General features: G+C 40.4%; 1 protein-coding gene across 2 annotated transcripts; it reads right to left on the minus strand.

Moving 5' to 3' along the window:
• Positions 1–1,072: 1,072 nt before the first annotated feature.
• papolg (poly(A) polymerase gamma) lies at positions 1,073–25,275 on the minus strand. Of its 2 annotated transcripts, XM_075474635.1 has the most exons (24): positions 24,888–25,275; positions 23,555–23,713; positions 22,597–22,663; positions 22,371–22,452; positions 20,557–20,666; positions 20,381–20,434; positions 17,168–17,279; positions 16,961–17,050; positions 15,423–15,561; positions 15,229–15,301; positions 13,337–13,457; positions 13,115–13,199; positions 12,134–12,187; positions 11,823–11,942; positions 11,626–11,735; positions 9,569–9,690; positions 9,298–9,455; positions 8,916–9,196; positions 7,990–8,180; positions 7,145–7,228; positions 6,993–7,052; positions 6,781–6,884; positions 6,559–6,659; positions 1,073–3,525 (listed from the first exon to the last, which is right to left on the minus strand). In XM_075474635.1, the coding sequence occupies exons 1-24, from the start codon at positions 24,902–24,904 to the stop codon at positions 3,350–3,352; spliced, it is 2,670 nt and encodes an 889-aa protein (XP_075330750.1). In that variant the 5' UTR covers positions 24,905–25,275; the 3' UTR covers positions 1,073–3,349. The 2 variants fall into 2 exon arrangements, with proteins under 2 accessions (XP_075330750.1, XP_075330751.1); XM_075474636.1 differs by lacking the exons at positions 1,073–3,525; positions 6,559–6,659; positions 6,781–6,884; ... (9 more) ...; positions 13,115–13,199; positions 13,337–13,457 and adding an exon at positions 14,170–15,010.
• Positions 25,276–26,960: the final 1,685 nt, after the last annotated feature.

Below are 26,960 nucleotides of genomic sequence, written 5' to 3' on the forward strand. Positions count from 1 at the left end.
AAAAAAAAAGCATATATCTGCAAAGTTTATAGCTTTATTTATTTTTTTGTTATCGTGTTTCCCCCCCCTCCGTAACCTTAACCCCTTGCTGCTGGAAAAAAAAAAAAAGGCGATTTTCACATTTTTGTTGTATATAATGATGTGAAATGTAGACTTAATGAAGGTAATAAAAAGCTGGAGTTGGCTGGATGTCTTGCCCCAAGTATCTACTTGAATTTAAACCCTCAATGGAGAATGTGGAGCATGTTAATTAAAATTAAAAATTTAAATTGACGGTCATGATTTATGCTAGTGTGACCATATTTTCATTACCAAATTGAATTATTACTATTATTTTTATTATTATGCTTGAAGTTGTAGTAGTGGTTTTCCACCGATTTTTTTCAGGTATTGTTTTCTGCCCCCCCAGATGAGCTAACTGCCCACCCACACATGCCATTCTGCTCACACTTCTGCTTTTCACTCATTTTGAAGTGCACGGACGTTTTGTTATGCACATTCTTGGGCCCGAATCTGCCCTGGAGCGACCAGGGAGTTAATGACTTCGGTTTCCAGCACCGCACCATTTCGATTTACGGTCGCTTGACAATCTTAGTGGCCTGACAACATCACAACAAATTCGCAAATATGGCTGCACATGAGCCTGACACTCAGAGATTCGTTTTTATGACAGTGACGAAAAGGAAAAAAAAAAAAAAAGGGTCAAATTTGTTGTTTAAAATTACAAGTCATTAGTTTACTTTACCCAGAATGTTGTGCATGTGAAAAAAAACAACAACAACTGGAGTTTGAAGTCATTTTAACTTTTGAAACTACTTTCAGTCCATTTACTGAATTCAATCTAATTTGAGCTTTTTCTTTTTCCTTCTTAAAAAAAACAAAAACCAAAAACAGGTGAGGTCTACTCGACAGTCAAATGAACTTTTTTCATTTGACCAACCATTTTTTTTAAAAACAGGAAAGTGGTTATAGTGTAAATGCCCCCACCCACCTGTTACAGCCTCACACGCAAAAACAAATGATGTAACAATATCCCAACAAAGGAAACGAGGAAAAAACACTCGAACACGGCTTAGTTTTTAGGGGTTTAATGGGTGTATGGACTCATTTAAAGGAAGTGATAAACACATACAAAAATACCTTTCAATACATTTTAGAAACAAACATCTAAATGACCTGTTTTGTTAAATGTTTCTGAACAGCAAAAGGAGTCGTCTGAAACAGAGTGGTGCAGATTTCATTCATAAAGACCTACTTGCTATGAATGCTATTTAAAAAGAAAGAAAGAAAAAAAAAAAAAAAAGCTCACATGGTACAAATATGCAAATATAAATAAAGTGATAAGAAAACCCCCAATAATGAAGAATATGCTTTTTGAAAAAAACTTGCCCTCTGTACATTTAGTTTGGGAAACTGATGGTGGGGGGGGGGAAGCGCAGCCCGAGTCTCTACTCTCTACCTGCTCCAATGAAGAGGGTGCCTCAGCAGCATCACTTTACACACATATATCCTCCGTGCTGAAAACTCAAAGACACGCAGCTTCAACAGAGAGTTGGGGCCCAAAAGCAAGAAAGAATATCTCCTGACTGACCCGCACCCCCCCACCACCCACAACTGATGTCACCAGGAGATGCCTTTTAAGAACCTCCACAGGAGGCACAGAGGGTTAACACCCAGAATGAAGGGAATTCTCTCTTACTGACACAGCCACCTATGCATGCTCGCACACAGTCAACCCTATATGCACACATACGCACAAACAAACAAACAAACCGAAAACTCCTCAAAAAAACTTTTTTTTTTGTTTTTTTTTTTGGTTCCTCCCAACAAAAATGCCACTATCTTTCCAACGGACATGAAATGTGCTCACGTCCGAGGCCTGGTGGGTACCAGGAGCAGTCGTCACAAGAAAACGGATCACGCGAGGGTGGATGGATGGGTGTTCATGATGGGAGGGGGGGGGGGGGTAAATCGAGCAGTATCCCATCGTGTTTTTCTTTTCGGGTTCATGACGAATTAGAGGGTTAATGTCGGGTGTCAGAATTTGTATACAAAACTGGTATTAAAAGCTTTTTCTTCTTCTTTTTTTTCCTTTTATCCTTTTTTTTGGACCGTCTGAAACTGTTCAGCGCTCCGTCTGTCGAGCTCGTCTTACCTGCCCACCTTACGCGCACGTGATAAGCGAGTACGATACTCACCGACCACGGGGGAACAGCAGAAGGCGGAACACCGACACGCCAGTGAACGGAGGCATTATCAGATGTAGAATTCTAGTATGGGTTCTTTTGTTGTTCATCACTTAATCCCACCAGGAAATAAACAATTGCAAAGAAAAAAAAAAACAAAGAAAAAAAAAAGTCAAAAAAGGGAAAAGAAAAGGAACAAACCCCTTACCACTCCAAGAAAACGCACAACCGCCCGAAGAGCTCCGATGTCACCGCGCATCTATGATCACCGACACACTGCAAGTCCAATACTAACCTGGAGTCCACTTTGGGTAGTCGAGCAGGTCCGAAAGAGTTGTGGTTGTGTTTTTCTGTCACATCCAAGCAAACCCTCAATAAATGCTTTCTGCAACTGTATTCAAACCTATACAGTGTCTTAAAAAGAAAAAAAATAGAGATATAGATATAGATATATCCTGGGCTGGAGACATTTTGTTTTTGACGAGCAGTTAGAGAAAGAGAGAGAGAGAGACAGAGAGAGAAATAAACAAACAAAAAAAAAAAAATCATAATAATCACAATTTTTTCAACTTTTTTTCCTTTTTAGATAAAACTACAATAGAATGATCAAAAGACTTTAACAGTAATCTTTTGTTTTTCTTTTAAGACAAAAAGTTATGTACATCAACATTTACTGTACAGGTTTCTGTTGGGTGGGGGTGGGGGGGGCAATAAAGGGAGGACAGAAAATCGTCTGACTCCAGATGTGTGTGTCTAGCAAGCATCAATAACTGTTCTGGGCTTTTTTCTTAAAACATGGTAAGTGAGCAAAGGAAAAGAAGAACAGCTCGTTGACCTTGTGTACATGTCAAACACAGAGGAGGGAGGAGGAGTAAAAAAAACTTTTGATTTAGTTCTCATGTCATATCTCCGTGACTCTGGGGTTGAACACCCTTCTGGCTCTGAGTGTGACAGCATCGACTGAATCCATTATCCACTGACAAATCTGTAATCTGTGAGAGATTTGAGGTGAGGTGTCTGCCCTGCTGCGTCACGTATCAGACTGACCGACCTGAACACGCTCCCCGCCCGTCCCCGTGTGCAGTCCTCCGCTTGCCGTTTGACTCGACCGTAAAGCCCCACCTCTGAGTGGGTATGAATTCCAGTCTTGTTTGGAGGAGTCTTTATGCTATGTGGATTCTAGCCTTTTCTGTTTCTTTCAGCCTCTTTGCCTGTTCCTCCTGAGAGGGGGAGTGGGGTCTTTTCGAGGCCGCTCCGTTCAGGGGGTCAGCGACTCGGCTCACTAGAGTGGGGATCGAGCTGCCGACAGGGGGCACCACGTGTTTGGATGCCACATGTTCTACAGAGATGAAGAGAAGGATAAAAACTATTAGGCGCCAAAGAACATCCCTGACATGTTAGAGCCATGAACAAACTCTGAGAACCTCAGGGAGGGGTCTCCTGCTGGTGCCCAGAGTCAGGACTAAACAAGCTGAGGCTGCGTTTCAGTTTTATGCTCCTAACATCTGGAACAGTCTTCCAGAAGATGTGAGACAGGCCTCAACTCTGACAATGTTTAAATCCAGGCTGAAAACAGTTCTGTTTAGCTGTGCATGTGACACCTGAAAGGATTTTATCTGCACTCTTCACTTTTTAATTAATTAATTAATTAATGATTATTTTAATGGGTTTTTAATTTTTAAAAAATTTTTTTATTATTATTATTTATTTATTTATTTATTTTTTAATGATTTTATTGCCTTCTTGTGATTTCATGTAGCTGTGAAGCACTTTGAATTGCCTTGTGTATGAATTGTGCTCTATAAATAAAATTGCCTTGCCTAACTGTGCCAAAAAAACCCAAAACAAAACTGTAGTAATATTTTTATCATTTAAGTTATAGTATTCATTATAATGGATGTCTATGGGAGCGGTTTCTGTAATCTGCCATTACAGAAAAACTAAAAAGCTGTAAAAACTGATGTTGTAGCTCATCAATGACATATCCCAGACCTAATAATCCCCCACAGAATATTTCACTTTGCATTACAGCAGTTTTTGTGTGTGTTTAAACAGAAATTGGTGTTTACCTCACATACACTGGTATTTAAAGGGTTAATTTTTTTTAAAAATAATTGAAAACTTGGTGGATCATTTTAGAAGGGGACAAAAATGTCCCTTTTCAGAAATTAAGGAGTTTCTTTTCTACACAATGAAAAATTGCATTGTATATGATGTGTGTTTGAAATTTAAAAAAAAAATAGTCAAAAATGCACAACTGGACCAAATATGATTAGTATCACTATTTCCAGTGTGAAATTAGAGGAGAAAGTTCACCCCAAGTGGACAAAAATGTCCCCCATCAGGGATTAGGGTTAAGTTACCTGAACGGTGATTTGAAAGGATGTTAGATTGCCCCCCAAAAAACAGGCTGGTAACGCTTCGAGCAACCAAAAGTGGAAACATTGTCTGCTTTACGTTTAAACTTCAGACAAAAAAAAAAGCTTAAATGGGAATTCAGCTGTATTTACATGGCACGCCTTACAGGTTTGTTTTTTTTTTTTTTTTACAAAAGATGCAAAAACATTCATTATTTGGTTCTGTTAGCTTTAATTTTTGTCAGACGAACCCGTTTCTATGCATTTTACAAGTCTGGATTTGGTCTGTCTGACACAATTCTTCTTCTTCAGCTTCTGATGGCATGTAAAAGTGTTGGCTGCATAATTTAAGGCGAAACACGGCAGGCTGATGCAGGTGATTTTTCATGGTCAATTTTGAGATTTTGGGCCAGTCTACTCCTTCAATATGTGTTCTTTGAGCCTGCTATAAAGAAAACGCAGAAAACATGTTTATTTTATCACATTTTGTTTACTTGGGGCAGTATGTTTCGCCCGAATTTACCAAAAAGTTAGCATTCCAACGCGCCATGCCGAGCTTCGTCTATTTACTGAAGTCTGTCATGACCGGTATCGTTGTAAAGCTCTGAGTCTCCTGCACAATGACATGTCACCCAAATAATGGCACTTCCTTTCTATCAGTAACCAATTGTGAATGTCTAAAGGCGGATTTATAGCTAATGACAAAATCTCATTGCTCGTTTCTGCTAACGTGATTCGCTCAGACGCATCACGTGGTGGACTCGCGAAATCTCCGAAAATGCCCCATAACACCGCAACTTTCAAAGAAAAGAAAGCAACAATTGCACTTTGCAAGATGCAATAAAAGAAAATCAATTAGATCAGCTGATGAAGCTTCAGGAAGCAGCACAGCTGACCGTAAACTGTTGCTAGGAAACCGAGGGGAATTAATGACAGCAGCCGGTCATACATGTCGCACGTCTCAATGAATTGATATCCGATTATATTATTGTATTGAGCTTGTATTCATTATTAATAAGATTCTTTTTATTCAATATTAGTATTAATAAGGTCCTGAGCATTTATTCTTTTTTTGTGAGCAATTGTTTCCAATACAAATGTATTAAATTCCCCTATTTAAATCTTTTAAATGCTGTTTTCTCAAAATCAGTTTTTTGTATTTTTCCAGTATCAATATCTCAGCCTATGGAGCACCTACTAACACCAAACCTTCCAGTTATACACTTAGCAGTATTCTGAAGATATTTACAGAAGGATTTGTTGATAAATCATTCCTGGCCTGATTTATGTGACATTATAATAAAAAATATGGTGAAAATCGATGTTTTTCAGGCTATGGACAGCATATTTTGATTTCCTAGGAAACGAAAGCAGATATCCTGAAATCCCTCTGTAATTTTCTTTTCATTCTGTGTGCAAACATAATGAAAAGAGATTTTTGCACCTGGCTTTATCATATGTTCAGATTTATCTTTCGGAAATATATGCAAATTTGCGCATATTTAATGAGATGATGCATAATTTGCATAATTAAACATATAAATTTCTAAAACTTGTAATACATTTTTTTTTCCATACTTGTATAGGTAATCAACTGAGGAAGTTTCATGGTGATATCTATTAATTTAAAATATTACCCTATTCACCTGTAGTGTCTCGCCTTAATAGGCTGATAACATGATGATCGATTTTGTTATCATAGGAACCAACAAAAACACACATCAGTCAAGATGACTGTTTTTAAACACATTTTTCTGCGATGTTAAGACTGTAGAACACATTTCTGACCGCTTTAAACCGACTTTAAACAACTCAAAAACAGGGGGATGACCTGCGTGTTTTCGTGGTTTTTCTAGTGTTCGTTAACTTTACTCCTTAGGAAAAAGGAAGTAAAACATCTTAATACGACTTAGTCACTTTATTGTTGTTTTGTACAAGGTTCATGAACATATTCTTTTATTCTTTAAAGTGCTTAGCACCACGATGGTGCTGGTGGTGAACAAACAGATACTCACTTGAGCCAATGACAGGAATGGACATGCCCTTCTCTTCGCCAACAGAAGCGGCATCAGCGGCGAGGGTGCCATCAAACACGGGGGGCTTCGGAGGTGTGATGCTGCACGCATACATCAAACGGTCAGGCCATACAAACACAACACACCAGAAACTTAACGACTTGACAGCAGCAGTATAATAGAGCTGAAAAAAAACAAACAAACAGAGCAGGCGAATCTCACTTGTGGCGGTTGAGGGCCAGTTTAATGGAATTTTTTACGACACGACAGCTGTTGCTGGCTGGGAGAGGCGAGGAGGCGTCTGGCAGCTCCATGCTGGGAAGTCTCTGAGGTAGGAAACAGCAAAAATTGGATTAGATACAATTTGATAAGTGCTTCATAAATACCCCCAGTAAAAGACGGAAAACTAATCGAGCATAAAACAACTAGGTTACCTGTGTTCTTGAGGTATCGATGGTTGGAATGGGCTTTGCCTTTGATCCAACAAGAGGTGGCTAACAGTGGAGAAAGAAACCAAAACATTCGACTTTATTCTGGGGGTTGGTTTTACATTCTTGGTTACAGAAGTATTGAGAGCGACACTTACAGTACTGGGTGCTTCTCCGTGTGGACTGGAGTCAGAGGATGGTGGATAGGGCTCTTTGAAAGCAGAGTCTTCACCAGACAGCACCTGCAGCCAGACACAGAACAAGTCAATGCTACTCCATCTGAAATCAAGTCCAAGGCTACATTTACACCGTCAGTTAAATGTTACCCAATTCCGATTTTTTTTGCTCTCATGTGACACAGATCGGATATGTTTTTTGACCATGTAAATAGGACGAGGACGCATGCATTCGGATATTTTGAGATCGGATACAGGCCTCCTTCATATGTGGAAATTTATCAGATACGAATCGGATATGTGACAATGCGACCGCCGTGTAAACAGGCAGATCGGATATTCTTACACATTGCGTTCCACACGTCATTAAATATGCGACGATTTAGATTTTTTGTCGCACGTGGTAAGCTAGTGAATGCGAGACGCATAAACATACAAGGAACATGTCGGAGGAGGTCAAAACCAACGAGCAACATTCGGCACAGGATGCAATAACGGCCCTTTTCCTCCTCCTCTGCCTTAAAATCCTGCCAATGTTGGGCGAACTTCTCATGCACCGCAACACTAGCATCACACCTATGTCAACCTATGTCGTCCATTTGCCTCAGCAGTAGAGTTTGGTGAACACTTAAGTAGGCATGCGTGATGTTTCAGGTGATAGCCAAGTGTAATCGCGTAAATCAGATATGAGTCACATTATTAAAGTACGTGTAACCACACGTTAAAAACAATCGGATTTAGGCAAAAAAAAAAAAAATCAGATCTGGGCAGCAAGACTTGCAGTGTAAATGAAGCCCAAGTGGCTGAGCTGCGAGCTCTTTCCTTACGTCAGAATCTTTGTGCCTCTTTGCTACATCCTCTTGTGTGGGTGAGTGTGGTCTCTTGGCGGGAGCTCCATTGACGGGGTCCTCCAGGCCGTTGGGCTCTTCTTTGGGGCTGCTGGCGCCGCAGGGCTTCACGTTCCCGCTGATAGAGCTGCTCGCTGGTGGAGAAGGCGGCTTCGATTTCACTGGAGGCTCTGCGGAATGAGGACACGGATCAAAACAAAATATATTATACAGTAGGGGTGGGCGAAAAAAAAAAAAAAAAAAAAAAAAAAAATTGATTCATGTACATAATCGCAATTTTTTTTATGGGATGATTTTAAAAATCGACTTTTCTCCCCTGAATCGATTATATTACGTCATATCCATGTCCAGAATAACTTCATCATTTCATTACATTAAGTTATGTTAAAACGAGCCCACATTTGTGCTGTGTGGACATTTAAATTAATTATGTAACTGTAAACTTTAAAAAAAAATGCCTCTTTTTGTCTCAGTTGAAATAAATGTCAGCTGCTGGACTGACTGACACAGACTGATGTGCATTGCTTATGGGAACGACATTCATTCTAGAAGTTTATGATTCAACTTGTATGTTTTTTAAGAAGGAAAAGAAAATTTCAATTACTGATTATATCAAATCGCAATACTTGTAGATTCGCAATTATCAAGAATCGTGATAAAAATCAAAATCGGCACCTTAGAATCGTGATACAATCGAATTGCGAACAAAGCACATCGTCCCACCCCTACTATACAGTCATTTAGTCTAGGTTTGAAGTCTTTTCTTGGCATCTATTATGTATACAACTGATGGCCAGGCAGTGGGTCTGACCGATAATTCAAAACAATAAATAAGATATGCAGGAAAACAACAGAACTTGATTTCCCCCCCCCCCACGTTTAATCTGTGCGGCATCTGAACTCACTTGAGCCGATGACGGGGATGGACATGCCTTGGTCTTGAGCAGCAGGTGCTGCATCTGGCGCTACATCTGGTGCTACGTCTGGTGCTGCATCTGGTTCTGCATCTGGCGCTACATCTGGTGTTGCGTCTGGTTCTGCGTCTGGCCCTGCATCTGGCGCTGCATCTTGCGCTGCATCTGGCGTGGTGTCCGACGCTGCATCTGGTGCGGAGTCCGGTGCGGCGTCTGGTGCGGCATCTGATGCGGCGCAGCTCTCCACAAAAACCTTCTTGGGAGGACTGACGCTTTAAAGTATAGAAAACAAACAAAAAAGTCACATTTAGGTGGATTGAAGCTTCGTCAATAGTTAACACGAAGAAGAAAAAAAAAAAAAGGTATTTCATACCCGTCATCCGTGTCAGATGTAGGTTTAGCAGGCTTGCCGGTTGGGGAGGTAAAGGGAGTCCCTGAGTCTGTGTCTCTGGAGCTGTCCAGGTGACTGCTGTCCAGAGAGTTACGTTTTGAGCTCCCGCCGTTAGAGCTCCGGTTCAACTCTGCTATGCTCTGTAGAAAACCAGCAGAGATTTCCGGAAAAACAAAAGTACAAAAAGGAAATTAAATACAGTGACAAAGAGACACCATAAAAGCAAAATGACTCGCCAAGGAAGACGTCTTACCCGCTTCTTCTTCTGCACCAGTTCTGGGGGGAGATACTGATGGAGCTGTTTCTTCTTCACATGTGTGGCTTCAATCTTCATCCCATCCTTCAGCATGTTGATGTTGTTAGCTTGTCTATACACTGAAAAGAAGAACGTTAAGTTAAAACTGATATCATAGACAGGGGGGGGTATATTTAAAAAAAAAAAAAAAAGAAAAGAAAAAGAACTACAGCCCTTCACCGAGCACCTTTCCTTGATCTGGTCATGAGACGAAAGAAAGATGGTGGGACAAACATGCAAGGACTTCGGATAAGATGAATCAGACCACACATACACTAAAATGGGACGTGGGTCTGCAGTGGGGGAACTAAACATGTTCAAAATGTATTCCTCAACCTGTTATTCAGGAAAAGTGTTCCAAATTATACATATAAATCACATTAGTTTAAGAAAATGTACAAAGGATAGTCTAGCAGGAGATACTAAAAGAAGCAAGGAGGCTAATTTTCTTTACATTTAAAGAATTCAGCGAGTCACGGCTGCCACTTAAAAGGCTCTAGCATGGTTGCCGCGTCTGCTAGCGTGAGCGGTGTTGATGACGTCACGATTTCGTGCCGGCTATATATGGTGGCGCAAGTTGATGCGCCAGTAGTTGCAATTTTCTCCGTCACAGAGGTGGCGCTGCTGCGTGAAGGTTACCGCTACTCTACAACCACGAAACTCGAGAAGAAAACAATGAAGAGCAGGAATACTGTCATTAATTATACTGCTGCAGTATCTGGATACTTTTAATTTTTTAATTCAGTTAATAGAGGTGAAGGTCTGAAGCCCCCGGCATCACCACTTGGAGTCTCTGCCCTCTTCTTTGCCTTCACGGATCTGTCCCGTAGCTTCTTCCACACATTCTTACAGAACTCTCCCTCTTTCCCCAAAGTTCTGCCCATCTCTGTCCACCAGTTTTGGGAGTTTACGTGCTCCCTGTGCTGTTTCACTGCAGTTTCGTACAGCTGCCTGTACAAACGCACCTCCTGACTGAGCCGGTCTCACATTGGTTCATCCGGTTGGTCGTTCTCGGCGCAGTCAAGTTACAAAAATCGACTGGTGCACGACAATGCGCTGCGCCGTCTTTTCAAGGGAAGCGCCGGGCCTGAAACGTCATTTTGACGTCACGGGCCGCCACCGCCGTGACAGACGCGTCAACTGTAAATCCGGCTTTATACAAAGTGAGTAAAAATGTTTTTATTTTATTTTAAATTTGACTGACCCCCATTTACTGTTTGTCAACTTAAGTCGTGTAGACAAGTTTATGTAGCATGTACGGCACTGGAAAACGTGATTCTTTGACAGGTTTTCTGTTACGTGTGGGCACAACACTGATCACCTCGAGTAAGGTACCACTTATATGGATTATATGGAGTAACTTAAAGGTCTTTGGTAATTCCCCACCCCTGTGGTTATTAATCCTTCAAAAAAATCATCTGCGTTTGTCAAAATTGTACATTTCTAATTTGAAATTTATGCCACAAATAAAAGTTCTTGGCTCCTCACTAAGTCTTCCTTCTATGGTATTCTCCTCACTTCTCGTGTCGACTTCTGCTCATAGCTTACTAGCTTGTGGAATCAATGGCGCCTAACAGCACATGCAAATGATCGACAGCCCCCCCCCCACCCCACGCAGTAGTCCGTGTTGGTTCCTGAAAACAGTCTGTCGGACATTAAGCCCATCTGACATAACCTTTCTGGGTGGTGCGGGTGGTGCGCTGGAAATTTCTGCCATTGTGCCGATGGCTGCTTTTACACATAATAAACTTTGTAACACACACAAAAAAAAAGCACCTTGCAAGCATGTTAATAAGGTTAAAAACTTGAATTTTAGGAGAAGTGACTTTAAGTTGCTGAACAGTACTGTAGCTACCACTTTAATTAAGCAACTGTTCTAAAGATTTTTGACCGATTATATTATACCGATAAATTATAGGAGTTAAATCTCAACGATACAGTTGTTTTGACCGAATTATCTGTCGACAGTAACTCTCACTGACTGAAACGAGTTCCACCGTTGCCCAATGACCTACCAGTGTCTGTGAAGGACTGGATGTCGTACGTCAGGTCAATGTTCACACTCTCTGCGTTCTCCACCTTCTTGAAGATGATCCCAATGAACCACATGGAAACAAAGTCATTCCTGTCGCAGAAACACATGGGTGCCCATTGGATTTAAGGAATAACAGGATACTTTATTGCTGTAGCGGTTGGAGAAAGCTGGACTCACTCGTTGCGGTTCTCTTTGGACCCGGGAAAGGACTGAGGGTTGACGTGAGCCAGTGTGATGTACTCGTTCCTCTCGAGGTTTCCCACCAGAACGCGGATCTTTGACTCTACGAGGCCAATCCTGTTCGGAGGAGGAGGAGGTCGATGGACAGTGAGTAGCGGCACAGTTTCTTTGCTTCGTGCACGATATCTTTAGAATTTGTTAACGTGTCAAATCGACACAGAAAGAAACAGCCAGCTGGATCACGGAAATTTGCCAATGCAATTTCAACAAGTGGAAACAAAATGGAAATCTTGGCCTTTGTCACTCACCATTCTAAGTGGTTTTCTTCTGTGGATGCACTGGCAGTTAGAACTATGTAATGCCTGCAAAAATTATGATACAAAAACAACATCAACCACCAAACTGTGAAAAGAAAGCTAAACAGGTTTTATGAAATATTCTACGATGACTTTCTCACATTTAAATCAGGGTGCTTGCTCTTTTTCCAAATTAAAATTCCAGACTTTTTTAAAACTGATACTTTGTTTCCCCAAGACCTTAACTTTATGTACTTGTAATTTGTGTGCCTACTGTCTACTTCATTGGTTGAGATTGTACCAACTGTGTTTATTAGAAATGTTCATTTTTATAGGCTAGTATTCAATGAACAAATGCATTATTCACAGTAAAATATGCTTTTACTGATGAAAACGTTTCAAAACATGAAAATCACAAGTACATGTCAATAGACCTCAGCAGTGACGTTACGAAAATGTGCCAGACTAGGCTAAGCATGCGTTGATTGGATATCATCCCATTAGGCTGATACAGTACGTGATCAGTTAGTAAAATTATAGTTTTATAGCCTACCTTCCTATTTCTCATTTCACAATGCCTTTCAGCATACTGTAAAATTCTACCATATATTTATTTTCCATACTTTATTAAGACTTTCACACAAAATTCAAGACTTTAAGGTCTGGAAAACAGTGCTTCAAAATTCCATACTTATTAAGACTTTCAAGACTTGCGCAAGCACCCCGTTTAATTAATGAGCTCCAGCCAATCGTATACAAATTTGAAGCTTAAGAGAGGTACGGTAGGGAAACATAAGTTGACGCTAGTTTCAGTGGCACAAATACAGTTTACTGCCAGCGAGAATGGTTGATGCCACACAAACGGCTCAGCTCCAAACAATATTATTAATATTCTTGAAAAGGCTCAGCTCCAAACAATATTATTAATATTCTTGAAAATTGGGTCCTACACTTGTATTATTATGAACACATCGGACAAATATCAACACCTACTTGTACTTTTGGAAAAAATTTGGTGGCTCAAAGAGCTTGGACCATTCTGCTTTGCCTTGGAGAATCTCATCTGTGACGTTAAGACCTGTCGATGACAAGGAAAAGGGGGACAACGCAGCAACCTTTTAGGGTCCATATTAAGGCAACGAGAGCAACAGCGGCGGATTTGGCGTTTATTGGGATTTCGATTTCAATTCTACAGCACTGAGGGACTCTGTATACCGTGTTTAAACTCCTCGCTCATGATGGTGCGCGTCGACGTGGAGACGTTATATGTGGAGTTCTGCTGGGGATAGGCAGGCGTGATGATTGGCATCAGGTGGTATCTGTCAGATGGATTTACCTAAAAAGAGGAACATGGGACAGGTTAGTTTTGCTTTTGGAAATGAACGACAATCTATGCAAACAAGCAAACACGCTGAAACCCAGCAAAACTCAGTAAGTAGGGCTACTTCCCTCTCAAGCATCCAATACAAAAGAACATGGTTCTTTACTGGTTTTACATTTCTCTCATTTGCATTTTGTTCCTCCAATAAGCAACATGAAACATGGAGGAATCAGGAAAGTTCTGAAATGAGAATTTAAATATCTTGTGAAGTGATTCGTCTGTCACTGCACGAGGCAAAGTAGAAGCGTCTTGTCTATGAGTTGGAACTGATTGGTACAAATGATCTGTGGAGCTGTTGTAAATTTTACTACTTATCTAATACAAATATAAAGTCCTCTACAATGATGAAATGGGAAAATAAGCAGCCAATCAAGCATAAACAAATGCAAAATAAATTTGATTCTGAATACACATCAGTCAAGCCAGTATTACATTTGTAAGTATATTGTTTATGCTTTGTTCATGGTCATTTCACACCGAGTACCAGTTTTCCTGGGTTTGGAAAAAAAAAAAAAGGGGGACCAAGTGAGAATTCACAAATCATTGGAAACATTACTGGTTTCTGCAATAACTGACGACTTTAAACAGACTCAATCATGCACCATGGCTACATTTTGGAAAAACGATAAAAGTGCTCAAAGTGACTGAACGGAAACAACACAAAAAGTCAATTAAAATGTGTTTATTGCTAAAGGAACACAACAAACATGACAGAGCAGTTCCAAAAGTCTGTGGTACAATGAAGTGTTTTACCTTAAAGCATTGGCACAATTAGTTTGGAATAAGTAGGTTTATTGACTAAAGTCACACATTTCTATTACAGATTTGGTCATGGGTGGGAAAGTGACATGTACTCATACTCCGGTTGTAAGAGAACATATCTGCAGCGCCCCCTGGTGAGCGGATGCCACATCTACAGTTTGCTTGCAGCATCATGACGATAAATAAAGTTGCTTATGAAGCAAAATCAAAACATGTGTATCATACAAGTGCAAGTCTCAACATCATCAAGTCCTAATGTTTTGAAATTAATAAATAAATCTTCCAAAAGCCCTTCTCTTTCAATATTGAGCGCACTGTGTGCGAAAAGGCCACGAAAAGGCACATAAAACAAATCATTTAATATCAAAACAAATAAAAAAAAAACACTCCTCCACCCCTCAAAGTATGCTCAATAACTCACCTTACTGAGGGTTTTATGCTGACATAGTGAACCGTTTAAGCGTCTCCGTTAGTTTAAGACATCACCTGTGGCTCTGTGATGTCTACATTAGAGGTCACTGAGCACTAAATACAAGACTAAACACGGTGAGGCGGCCATTACAGAGAGAGTTTAAAGCGTAGTGACATTTCAAGAGGATTTTGAGCAAAAACTGTTCGATTGTGATATTTGGCTGCTAATACATTTTTGCATCGAAGGGGTGTGTTTATTTGATAGACGTCCATTTAGGAAGTCTTCCTTGCTTCAAGCTGCTCTGGAGAACTTCCTCCGAGCAGAGTTAGGGGAACTGTCACATGAGGACAGAAGGACGAAAAGAAAGAAATAAGACAAGAAATTGACCTATCATCTAACTGTGAAACTAAAGTAGAAAACACTGACAAACCTTTTACCAGTCTGTGCAGGTAGCATTTCCTGTGTCAACACAGCAAAAACCCTTGCAACAACAGGGGGGCATGACAAATAATATAAATATGAAGACAAAAAAAACAAAACAGCCATACTCACTCTAGGATCCCACACAGGTAAGTTCAAGTTACTGTCCTCAGGCTGTTTCAATAGCACTGGATTCGGCCACTCCCTACAGGAAGGAAGTGACAAATATAGTAAATGAATGTGCGCTTTCTGAAACACAAAAGATCTGTGCCATGCGAGATGTCGAAATACTGACATCAAGTGCAAGAAGAAAGTCGGATTCTCACCATTTGGAGAAAACTAAGAAGAACTTGTGGACGAGTGTGGCAGCCACGGCGTTGGGGTAGAGCTGGCAGGTCCGGGCCACCAACATGGCCCATGACACTCCACCCAGAAAGCCCAGCATGTTGGAGTAGATGCCTCGCCCTGAAGCCACGGGACAGGTGACAGAAAGGTGGGGACATGTTAAGGATATTTATAAACAGGACAGGTAAAGGCTAAATTGAAAGGACCATCTATTTAAAGATCTCATTGTAAGATATTTTCCTAACAGAGCACTTCGCTCCCAAACTGCAGGTTTGCTTGTGGAATAAGCTGCCAGTAAATGTCCAGGAAGCAGACACCCTTTCCACTTTTAAGACCAGGCTTAAAACTTTCCTTTTTGATAAAGCTTATAGTTAGGGATGGCTCAGGTGATCCTGAAACATCCCATAGTTAAGCTGCTATAGGCCCAGACTGCTGGGGGGCCTCATCTGTCACACCTTTCCTCACTTTACTCTCTTTTTCCCCTGTTTAATTTCTCAAATGATATTATGTACATGTGACATTATTGTGGTCATTAACTCGTGTTTCCCTGTTCCAACAGGTATCCTTTGAATGGTGTTACAGTGGGTTTTTCCCCTCTTTTCTGTCTTCTCAAACTCCAGCTGGTGGAGGCGGATGGCCACCCTTCCTGAGTCTGGTTCTGATGGCCCCCCTTCCTGAGTCTGGTTCTGATGGCCACCCTTCCTGGTTCTGGTTCTGATGGCCACCCTTCCTGGTTCTGGTTCTGATGGCCACCCTTCCTGAGTCTGGTTCTGCCAGAGGTTTCTTCTTGTTCAAAGGGAGTCGTTCCTCTCTACAGTCGCCTCAGGCACGCTCAGGACGGGAGATTGGACTGAAGACAAGTTTCGGTGCAATCTGTTGGTTTCCTTAGCTAGGAAATTGTTTTTGAATTGGCTCTATATGAATGAATTGGATTATTTTATAAATAATTATGATCACAATGAACTGAATTCCAATTGGCTTGAATTGGACTTTATTATCCAAGTGCCTTGAGATGACATTTGTTGTATTTGGCGCTATACAAATAAAACTGAATTGAAAAATCTATGGTGGTTAACACTGATAACGGAGCATCAAACATCAATTTGCACAGGATGTACTGGATATAGCTCACAGATCACACAAAAAGGATGTGACAATTATTCTTTTCAAATGTGAACCCCACATCACAGTCCGTAGGACTTTCTGTGCAATTTCTGCTTCATGTCCACAGACAGCAGGATAATCTTCATGCGAAATGCATTCTCATAGCTGGAGATACTCCAGAGCGTAGAAAAAAAAAAAAACTCACTGTGGAAATCGCATTATTTTCACTATCATGCTCCCTGCCTGTAACAATGACTGTTCTGTGTTATATCGATGTAAAAACGCATCTGGACACACAATATCAATTAGGAAGAGGAGGCCAATGCACTGGTTTATCTCCTCAGTTGCAGCTCCTGAAAATGGCGGCAGTGCTGGAGTAGAAACAGTGTGAATCAGACATCTGAACGTCACTTACGTTTCGCCCACAGTTTGATGGCTCTCAGTGTTAGCCTGAAGTTTTCTTTGTTTGGCACCAGGTACAAGATTTCATCCGTAACTCGACAACCTGTAGCAAGTAAACATCAGATTCTGTCAGTCAGACAAAACGCACTCCTGACAAGTAGCTACTGAAAATGTTCCAGTACCAACATAGCATCAGCTGAATAAAAGCCATGTAACACACCGTTAAGGCTGCGGATACATCTAATGTCCAAGTTTTTCAAGATGGAGTCTCCCCTCAGGTCCAGGTTGTCTGGAATGGACTGTAAGGCCAGTCTGGCAAACAGCAAGTCGATCTGCGCAGATGGAGACGAAAAAACAGCACCACAGTAGAGATGAAAAATCTCCATCAGCTCAGAGGACTTAATATCTGAAAATGATGACTTGAAGAACCAAATTAAAGCTCAATGAGTTGATGTCCTAGCATTTATCAGTCACGTTTTGGGACAGTAAGCTGCAACGGTTTAGATCACCCAAAACTTCAAAGCGATTTCATTTCATGTTCATGGAACAACCATAATTCTTCTCCTCTCCCATTTCTGGGGCATTTTTGATATCTAAACCGCTGAGATGGAGAGCAATTACCCCCCTCTGATGAGTCCTATAATATTCAGTGAAAGAAAAGAGTCAGTTTAACTGTATGATGCTTCTGGAGGACGTCGTTTAATTACACCGAAAAACAAAATCGGCCTTCGGATTACCTCCCCGACTGAAAAGGTGGAGATGCATATTTCCCCATCCCAACGCTTGTAAACCTACAACTGGTGTGAAAACTCTTACAAATAAACTGTGTGTGGCTGCCATCTCCAGAAGTGAACGCACTAGGTCACCGCTAACAAACGAATGCTGATATATTCAACTATCTGCAACACTTGTTTTGAGCGGGAATCCTTTTACTGCTAAAAGGAACACTGAAGGGCCAGAAAAACTCTTGCTTTTTAACCTCGGCCCATCTCAACAGGTATCCTTTGAATGGTGTTACAGTGGGTTTTTTCCCCTCTTTTCTGTCTTCTCAAACTCCAGCTGGTGGAGGCGGATGGCCACCCTTCCTGAGTCTGGTTCTGCCAGAGGTTTCTTCCCGTTAAAAGGGAGTGGTTTCTCTCCACAGTCGCCTCATTGATGCGCAGGACGGGGGATTGGACCTAAGACAAGTTTCGGGGCAATCTGTTGGTTTCCTTGGCTAGGAAATTGTTTTTGAATTGGCTTTTTATGTATGAACTGGAGAAATTTTTAATTTAATTAATTGGATTATGATTACAACGAATTGGACTGTATCATTGAAGACCCAGGACACATTGGAGAGACTACATCTCTCGGCTGGCCTGGGAACTCCTCGGGGTCCCCCCAGAAGAGCTGGAAGAAGTGGCCGGGGACGCCTGGGTTTCTCTGCTTAGGCTGGAATAAACTGAATTTAATTGTTTTTGGCATCAAATAAAGAAAACAAATCCCCCAAAAAATAAATAAATAAATAAAATAAAAAATTAGTGGACAAGCTTAAAAAAAAAATGGAACTCTGTTTTAATGAGGCACATTCCCACTGTAGGAACCTTTTGCAGTTCCTATAACCTTTTCAGGAATAGGGACGTTTTTCCCCACATTCGGACATACAGGAACTAGGGACCATGGCCCTCAGTTCCTATAACCATTTTAGCTCCTTCTCCTCAGCTGGGTCTGTTCTGGGTTCTATAGGAACACATCTGACGGAGGTGTGTGGTGGTCGGTAGCTACGCCCCTTGTCATGCTATCACGGCTGAAATGTCTCCTCATACGACACAGACACAACCAGCGGGTGTTTAATAAGTTAAACTTACACTGGTCTCATTTGTCTGCAGCGCTGTGCTCTCCTTTCTTACTTCATGAAATGAAAAAGTATGGCCTGCGCTCCATCCTTCGTCTCCTGACTCTCTCTGTGAGCTCTTCTAGCCTCGATATTAGACGCCTGATGTGATTGTCCATGATTAATATCACCATCATGCAGACCATAAACACGGTGGCCTCCCCGCTCTCCATATTAGCTTCTTTGTGGTGTTTTTTTCTTCTCTCCTAACTTTTACCGGGTTTTGTTTTGTTGTTGAATGTGGCGCTAAACGGCTAACGTAACACGTCACTGACGCAGACGGCTGCGTGCGGCGCAAAGTCCCGACTCATGTGCGAATGCAGACTGAAACAGTTCCGCTGGGGAAGGACAGTTATCAGAACGAAATTCGAGTAGGACAGTTCTGATAACTGCGTTCTTATAACTACTCTGTCCGAAAGCGGCTATGATCCCTATCATGAGCCGCTTTCGGACAGAGTAGTTATAGGAACGTAGTTATCAGAACTGTCCTACTCGAATTTCGTTCAGATAACTGTCCTTCTGTTTCAGTCTGCATTCGCACATGAGTCGGGACCTGATAGGGACTGATGCGGCGCAACCGTCTGCGTCAGTGACGTGTTAGCCGTTAGCCGTTTAGCGCTACAGTCAACAACAAAACAAACCCCAGTAAAGTAAGGAGAGAAGAAAAAACACCACAAAGAAGCTAATATGGAGAGCGGGGAGGCCACCGTGTTCATGGTCTGCATGATGGTGATATTAATCATGGACGATCACATCAGGCGTCTAATATCGAGGCTGGAAGAGCTCACAGAGAGAGTCAGGAGACGATACTTTTTTATTTCATGAAGTAAGAAAGGAGAGCAGAGCGCCGCAGACAAAGGAGACGACGTGTGAGTTTAACTTATTAAACACCCGCCGGTTCTGTCTGTGTCGTATGAGGAAACATTTCAGCCGTGATAGCATGACATGGGGTGTAGCTACCGACCACCACACACCTCCGTTAGATTCGTTCTATAAGAACTATGAAAAGACCCGACCTCGGAGAAGGAGCTAAATAGTTACAGGAACTAAGGGAGAAAGCCCTGAGTTCCTGTATGTCCGAACACGGGAGAAAACGGCCCCGCGGATTAAAAGGTTATTAGAACTGCCAAAGGTTCCTACAGTCCGAAAGCGGCTATGGTCCCCATCAAGGTCCCCATCAAGGTCCCGACTCATGTGCGAATGCAAAATGAAACAGTTCCCCTGGGGAAAGGCAGTTATCAGAACGAAATTCGAGGTGGACCGTTCTTAGAACTGCTCTGTCCGAATGCGGCTATAGATGGCATCGTCTTTGTACCATTTTCAACTAAATACAGTAATACTGTAAGTGAATTGCAGAACATTGCGTTTCCCCGTTTATATTTCATAGTGTCTCAAATTTGTGGGAAACCGTTGCTCAACCGGCGTATTGAGCCCCGTTACGGTCTTCAATTAAGACCAAACTAAATCCTAAAACAGTGAACACTACACTTGCATACAAAAGCGTTTTCAACATGCCGATTCAATTTGCGTGTTTTCTGTGTGTGTGTGTATGTAGCTCACCTCAATCCCATCAAACTTGAATTTTATCACTGGCACAAAGGCGTCCTCGACAGCCTTGAAGAGAAAAGAGAACAAAAATAAAACGACCACATGCACAGACGTGCAAATGTAAGAATGCTGTGACACAATCTGTCCTCGCAAAGCCTCATGAGATGGTGTGGCACTGTGCGACTTACCCTCAGATCTTTAATCTCTTCGTGCTGTTTCAATTTCTCAAAGAAAGACTGAAAAAAGTCAGTTCTCTCTACGTGGCGTGGAGCCACACACAAGGCATCAATATCAGCTCCTGCAAAAACAGTTAGTTCAATGTGTATGGTTCACAAGGTTCAACAGTTCATGACAAGCGTTGATCCCCACCCAGTTCAAAATGTTATGTTCAGCAGTTCAAAAGAAGAACTGGAGTGGGCTTCCAAAGTATTTGTTTGTTACCATCAGAAGTCCTTGTCTACAAACTTCAACCCCCGGTCAAGAATTCTGAAGCCGAGTCAAAATGTTTAGGCAGTGGCGCAGTTTTGCAATCTTATCTACAGAATGCTGGCAAGATTGGCCTTGAAAACTGTTAAGAGTGTGTCGATTTTAATAAGCACATATAATGCGCTAACTGACACAAGAAGAAACACTTCCTATCTGCCCCAATGACTGGAAATAAATACAGAGCCCAACTCCCTCCCACTGACAATTCTAAACCACTTGTGTTGTTCTGGAAGCATTATGTCAGTCAGACACACAACTATCAGGAAAACAGTCTCAGTAACCAAGATTTATTAGCTTAAAAATGGATAGCATGATGTCAGATTCATCTTAAAACAACATGCTGCCATGACAATTCATGTTAACCTAACAAATAGTTTTTTGAAATAGTTGTTGTTGATGGGAGCCATTAAAATATCCTACGTGACACTTTGATAATGTAATCAGTAAGTCAGTTTTATCATTTAACAACCACAACTTGTAGACTTTGAGGGCAGCGACGCTGCAACAGATGTCAGTTCACACCCTTTTAGGATTTCTATCCAAGCTTTTCAAAAAGCCCCGTCAATCAAATATGACAAAATAGAATGTGCCGAATTCAGTGGGTAACGCCTAATAATTCAGACTGTCAGCAGCTTTTCTGCTGCCATGAATACTACTGGAAGTGGATGTTTCTTTCAGGATACTGTCACATTGTACAGGCTGCAGTATGAGGGAACACTTATGTAGCTTATGTATGTGTTCAGAAACTAAACAGGACATCAGTGATCTTCTGTGATGTTTTGGAAAAGAACTGAAACATCGGCCGATGCCCCCCACTCACTCCCGTTATATGGATATATACTTTCACCAAACTGTTATCAGTGAGGTGATGAATGTACTTTATGCCACAAATAAGGTCCAGGTTTAAAAAAAACAAAACAAAAAATCCCGAACTTCTCCTTTAAAGTAACTTTTTTTACAAAAAAAAAAAAAACAACAACAACTAGAGACTGTTTTCTGCTATTAAGATTTACTGTTTTCTTATTTCTTATGTGTTCTCTCTCTTTTGATAATAAGATTAAAAAGAAATGATGATACTAATAATAGATGACACAGCTGATATTTTTATTTATTTATTTTATTTTAAATGGACTGGCTTCAAATATGCTCACTCAAACAGATGAAGAGTGTGATGAACGTTTTGTTTGAAATTGTGTTTCAAGTGACGTTTCACAACGCTGACCTGTTCAGAGCACATTCACACTAAAGCCTTCTGTTAACGGTCAGCTCTGTGACCCCAAAACTGTTTTTTCAAAAACAACAACAGAAGACGAGGACAATGCCATCGCTTTAACAGCAGCGCAAACAGAGCTTTTCAAAAGACGGCCACGATGCACACCTGCTTAGACATGGCTGCACGTAGTATGTGGTAATTCCTGAATTTTAAGTTTAAAGTCGATAAAGCAAGGTTGACTTGCCAGTAAATACCAGGTGTTCGTCGATGACATTAAAACCCAGCATTCATGTCTACACATACCTTTGGTGTGCACTCCGAGTCTGTATGAACCAAATGTAAATATCTTGCCCCCAACAAAGCTAATTGCTGATGGTGGAAGGTTCTGTAGGAGAAAAACATCAATGGCATAACAGAGGTAAGCTTTCAATTGCCTCAGTGTCTCCAACAATAGCTTCATAAGACATCAGATCATGGCTTTTTATTTTAATTATATATCAAAGGCATCTAACATCACGAATCAACCTACCTTTAATTCACTGATCTCTGCAATCCACTCCTTAACAAAGTTATTCAACTTCCCAAGAACAGCAAGTCTGAAAGGAAATAAAAAATTAGAACGTTCGTCTTTCCGAATATTCAAGCCAACCCGTTTTACTGATCATGTAACGAGAATGAACGAGCGTTTCAAGGGCACCGATCAGGACTCAAGACTGCAACCGCTTTGGCTAAATTTCATGACTAAGAGTACAAGTGAAATGTGAAAATATGCCCCAATTTAGTTTCTTTAAAATGAGTGTATACCATACGAAACGCAAGACTGACACGGGATAGAAGGAGCGGAAAAATCTACTGAAAAATGTCCGTCCATAACATACCCGAAGTAAACGGAGCTATTCCAGAAGCATGACTTTTGATTTTTGGTCCGTCTCATTTGAAAGCTAACAATCAAAATATTTCCCCCAAAACAAAATCACAGGAAATGTAACTGGCCTTGAATGACATATGTTTGAAAACATTGGTAACAATGAAACATCTAAACACATAAACATCATTTAATTTTGTAAACGCATGCCTGTAGAAAACTACAATTGTCAGCTACAAGACGAAACTGATGCCGCGTCCAAATTCCAAATTTGATGACATTAGCATCAATAATGAATGGTGTAACCTGCTGTTGTTTTTTTTGGCCCAGCCTGCGGTGGACAGACATATTCACCGTTGAGTTATGATAGGATTTCAGAGCCTCAAATTTGAGAGTAGAGACACCATGTAATAGTTAGAATGCATAGTTTGTGCATTCAAAAGAAATGCCTAGGGCAACAGGGAATACAATATGGCACCTACACAACCTAAGGCGTACAGGTGTTATACTTTTGTTCGTCCCTCTTGTGAATTCTGCTACGACAGCTGTAACCCAAGGTTACAGGTGATAGGTTATTATGCGATATGCCAGGAGGAGTGTAAATGTTCACGCCGTTTCTCACCTGTGGTTCAACTCCTCTTCATCTTCAAACACGCCAAAAGGTTTCATAGCATCACACAACTTCTTTGTGTACTCATGGTCTAGTTCTCGTGGGGGTGCAAGGCTAATGGCAGAGGTGATACCATAGTGTTTCTGAGGCTGCTGCCCACCAGGCATGTTGCTGTGAGGAACATGGCACAAGAACAAGGCGCAACACATGAAATTACATTTACCTCACGTCAGAACTTCACGTTTCTTCGTACACTTAATAATAATAATAACGTTTCTACACCGCGTGTAATGTAAAGGGCGTGAAGTGAAGTTCGGTAACAGTAAACCTGGGGCGATTTTAGGATCTGGTCTTTAGGGGTGCCCAGCCCCCAGAGGCACATTATTTCTCACTAATTGAGGCGAACTAGTACATTTATAAATTTTGGAGCCGTATTAGTTTTGCTTTGAGTAGTGTTTTCCCCTACAACATTCAATTTTGACCTCTTCATTTAAAAAGACTGTGGCTCGACAGGGATAACAGAGAGCCTGAGAAGAAATATTGAATTTATTTTGGGAGTTAAAACAAAAACAAATGCTAGAAAATAAATAAAATGGTCACTAAAATAATGCATCCTTGAGCAAAAAAAAAAAAAAGAAGTGTTTTTGCATAATATAATATTTTTAAAATGTGCTGAGCCAGGGGTGCCGAGCTATCTCACGATGGCACCACTAAAAATACCCTAGCCTCGCCCCTGCAGTAAACTATCTATGTAAGCTGTTGATTTTTGTTAAGATTTATAATGTTTCAGATCCTTTTTCTACTACCGCGAACCTCAGTGTAAACACTTAACTTACAGCAATTAACTTAATTTTGAACAACTTTATCAGTAAGCTTTGAATCCATAAATGATCATAATTCGAAAAAATGACAATTGAATTCAACACGTGCAAAAAAACGACATAAAACTGACCGAAATCTACCTCAAGCTAAAGGCGAGGGAACGTTAGCTTGAAAGCTACAAACAGGTTTGGAAGCGCTAACAAATTGGCTAATTTAGCAAGTTAGCAATATGTTAGCTGTCTGCTACGGAAGAATTGCTTGACTAATGACTCCCTTTCCGGTTAGATGCGTTGAAGACTGGACATTTTCATATACAATGATCAACAAGTGACGACAGCTCGTTCTTAAAACCATTTACACTATAGTTATACAACAACAAACAAGCTAGCCGACGTACGGTGGCTGCAGGCCTTGTTGTGACAGTTTGGCTAACATTAGCTTTTAGCCTATTCTTCGAGATTTCATCTTGAACGCGAACAAAAAAAAGCTTGTAAGAGGAAAACGTGCGCCGTGCATGACTTACCTTGACATTTCTTTCATGACACTCTAAAAATCTTGCACTGATTTCTGCTGTAAATCCGTAAAAAAAAAAAAAAAAACTAAGAAAGTCGGCAAGTGGGGAATGATAACAGCCTCGACCTGATTACAACAATGGTCACTTTCTAAAGGGGCAGTTCAAACCTTCCCACTGAACCGGAATCACTACTTATAAAGATAACGAATCAGCTCATGGTCCTGAAAGAATTATTCATTTCTACTTAAAGTTCCAAAACGTGAAAGGTTTTTTTTTTGGTTACTAGCAAGTTAACGACGCGCTTAATTGCTGTTATGGTTGTTGTTGTTTTTTTAGATGCAAAACTACAAATGTAACGGTGTTTTTGTAGGACAACGTCCGCTTGCACCACGCTGAACAACCATCGTCAAGAGGCGCCGCCTCGCTGATCCCCAAATCACGTGACCACGGAGTTTTTTTTTTTTTTTTAAATACAACTTTATTTTGCTTTACAAGATACAAAAACAGTGCAAAAACATGACAAGTATCATTAATAATAAATGAAGAACAAGTAAGCATACCAAAATAACTACATACATAAGTAGTTTAAATAATAAATGAAGAGAGAGAGAGAGAGAGAGAGAGATAAAGATAGAAAGAGAGAATATACCAGGGATAAGAAAAAATATTTATATTTTGCCCATCGAGAATAAAGTCGAAAATTTCGAGATTAACATTTCAACTTTATTTTCGACATTTCGACTTTATTCTCGACATGTTGACTTTATTCTCGACAGGCAAAATATAAATATTTTTTCTTATGCCTGGCCCTAATACTCTTCCGTACAGGGGACATGAACAATGAGGATTACACTGAGTTAAAGATTTCAAAGTGGGAGACTAGATTTATAGTTTTGATAGCTTTCTTGTTATTAGAGGAGGAAATTGACTTGAAATACATCTGGAGTTCTATCATGAAAGCACAAAAATTGGGTTTCACTTTGGCAAATTTACATTTGAAACAAGATTAATTAAAAAATATTCTTTTTCAGTGGGAGCATCACTCTTTTTAAAACCAAAAATGACATTTTGCAGAAGGAGCTCAAAATCACAGCATATATTATCTAAAATAAATCTACAAATATCTTGCCACAGCTTACGGGTATATTCACATTTCCAAAACAGATGAATAATGGTCTCAGTATGAGTGTCACAAAAGGCACACTTCAGATCAAGATCAACAAAATTGAATTTGATAAAGAATGATTTAACCGGGTAACATCTATGAATAATTTTGAATGACACTTCTTTAGGAACAAGTCCTGCCCCCCTGAGAAATGCCCTGTCCATCCAAAGAAAACTGGCCAGAAAAAAGGCCACGATTTATTATCTCTGTTTGTGTCTTGTGTTGATAGAATAAATGCAGGTGGTGATTTAAAAAAAGCATGTATCTGCAAAGTTTATAGCTTTCTTCATTTTTTTTGTTATCGTGTTTCCTGTTAAAGTTAAATTCAACTTAACACAAATATCTTTTTTAGCGTTCACTTAAACAAACCGTTTACACACTTACAGTTTGCGTACATAAGGAATATGTCCAAAGTAATAATAATACTTTACAGGAGGGTATTTCTGGTCGAGTAGAACCTACATGTCCGAGTTCTAAACTGCTGTGTATTCCAGTGTATCAATGAAAAGTAATATAAGGTTCATTTATTATTATTTATTTATATATAAAAAATGTAATATAAGGTGGACTGAAGAAACCTTGAGGCATTACACTAAAATTGAAATAGATTTGATGGTAATAATCAAATCTGATTCTGATTCTGAACCAATTGCACACATTCTTGCAGCTAGAAACTGAGAAAGACCAAGAAAAGTATTCTTCTAATTTGTGCATTCTTTTTTTTGGCCCTGTTGCTCACTTAATAGCCATAATTCCACAAAGTAATTAAAAGCCAAAGTAAAAATGAGTAAAGAAAATTAAGAAGACAAGGAAATGTTGTCTGTTAAATGTAGAGGTGAAATGGCACAAACACAAGCATTGTGTTATATATACATATATATATACATATTTTATATATATATATATTTTTATATACA

This window comes from Odontesthes bonariensis, chromosome 2 (genome assembly GCF_027942865.1).
Source record: "Odontesthes bonariensis isolate fOdoBon6 chromosome 2, fOdoBon6.hap1, whole genome shotgun sequence".
Taxonomy (NCBI): domain Eukaryota; kingdom Metazoa; phylum Chordata; class Actinopteri; order Atheriniformes; family Atherinopsidae; genus Odontesthes; species Odontesthes bonariensis.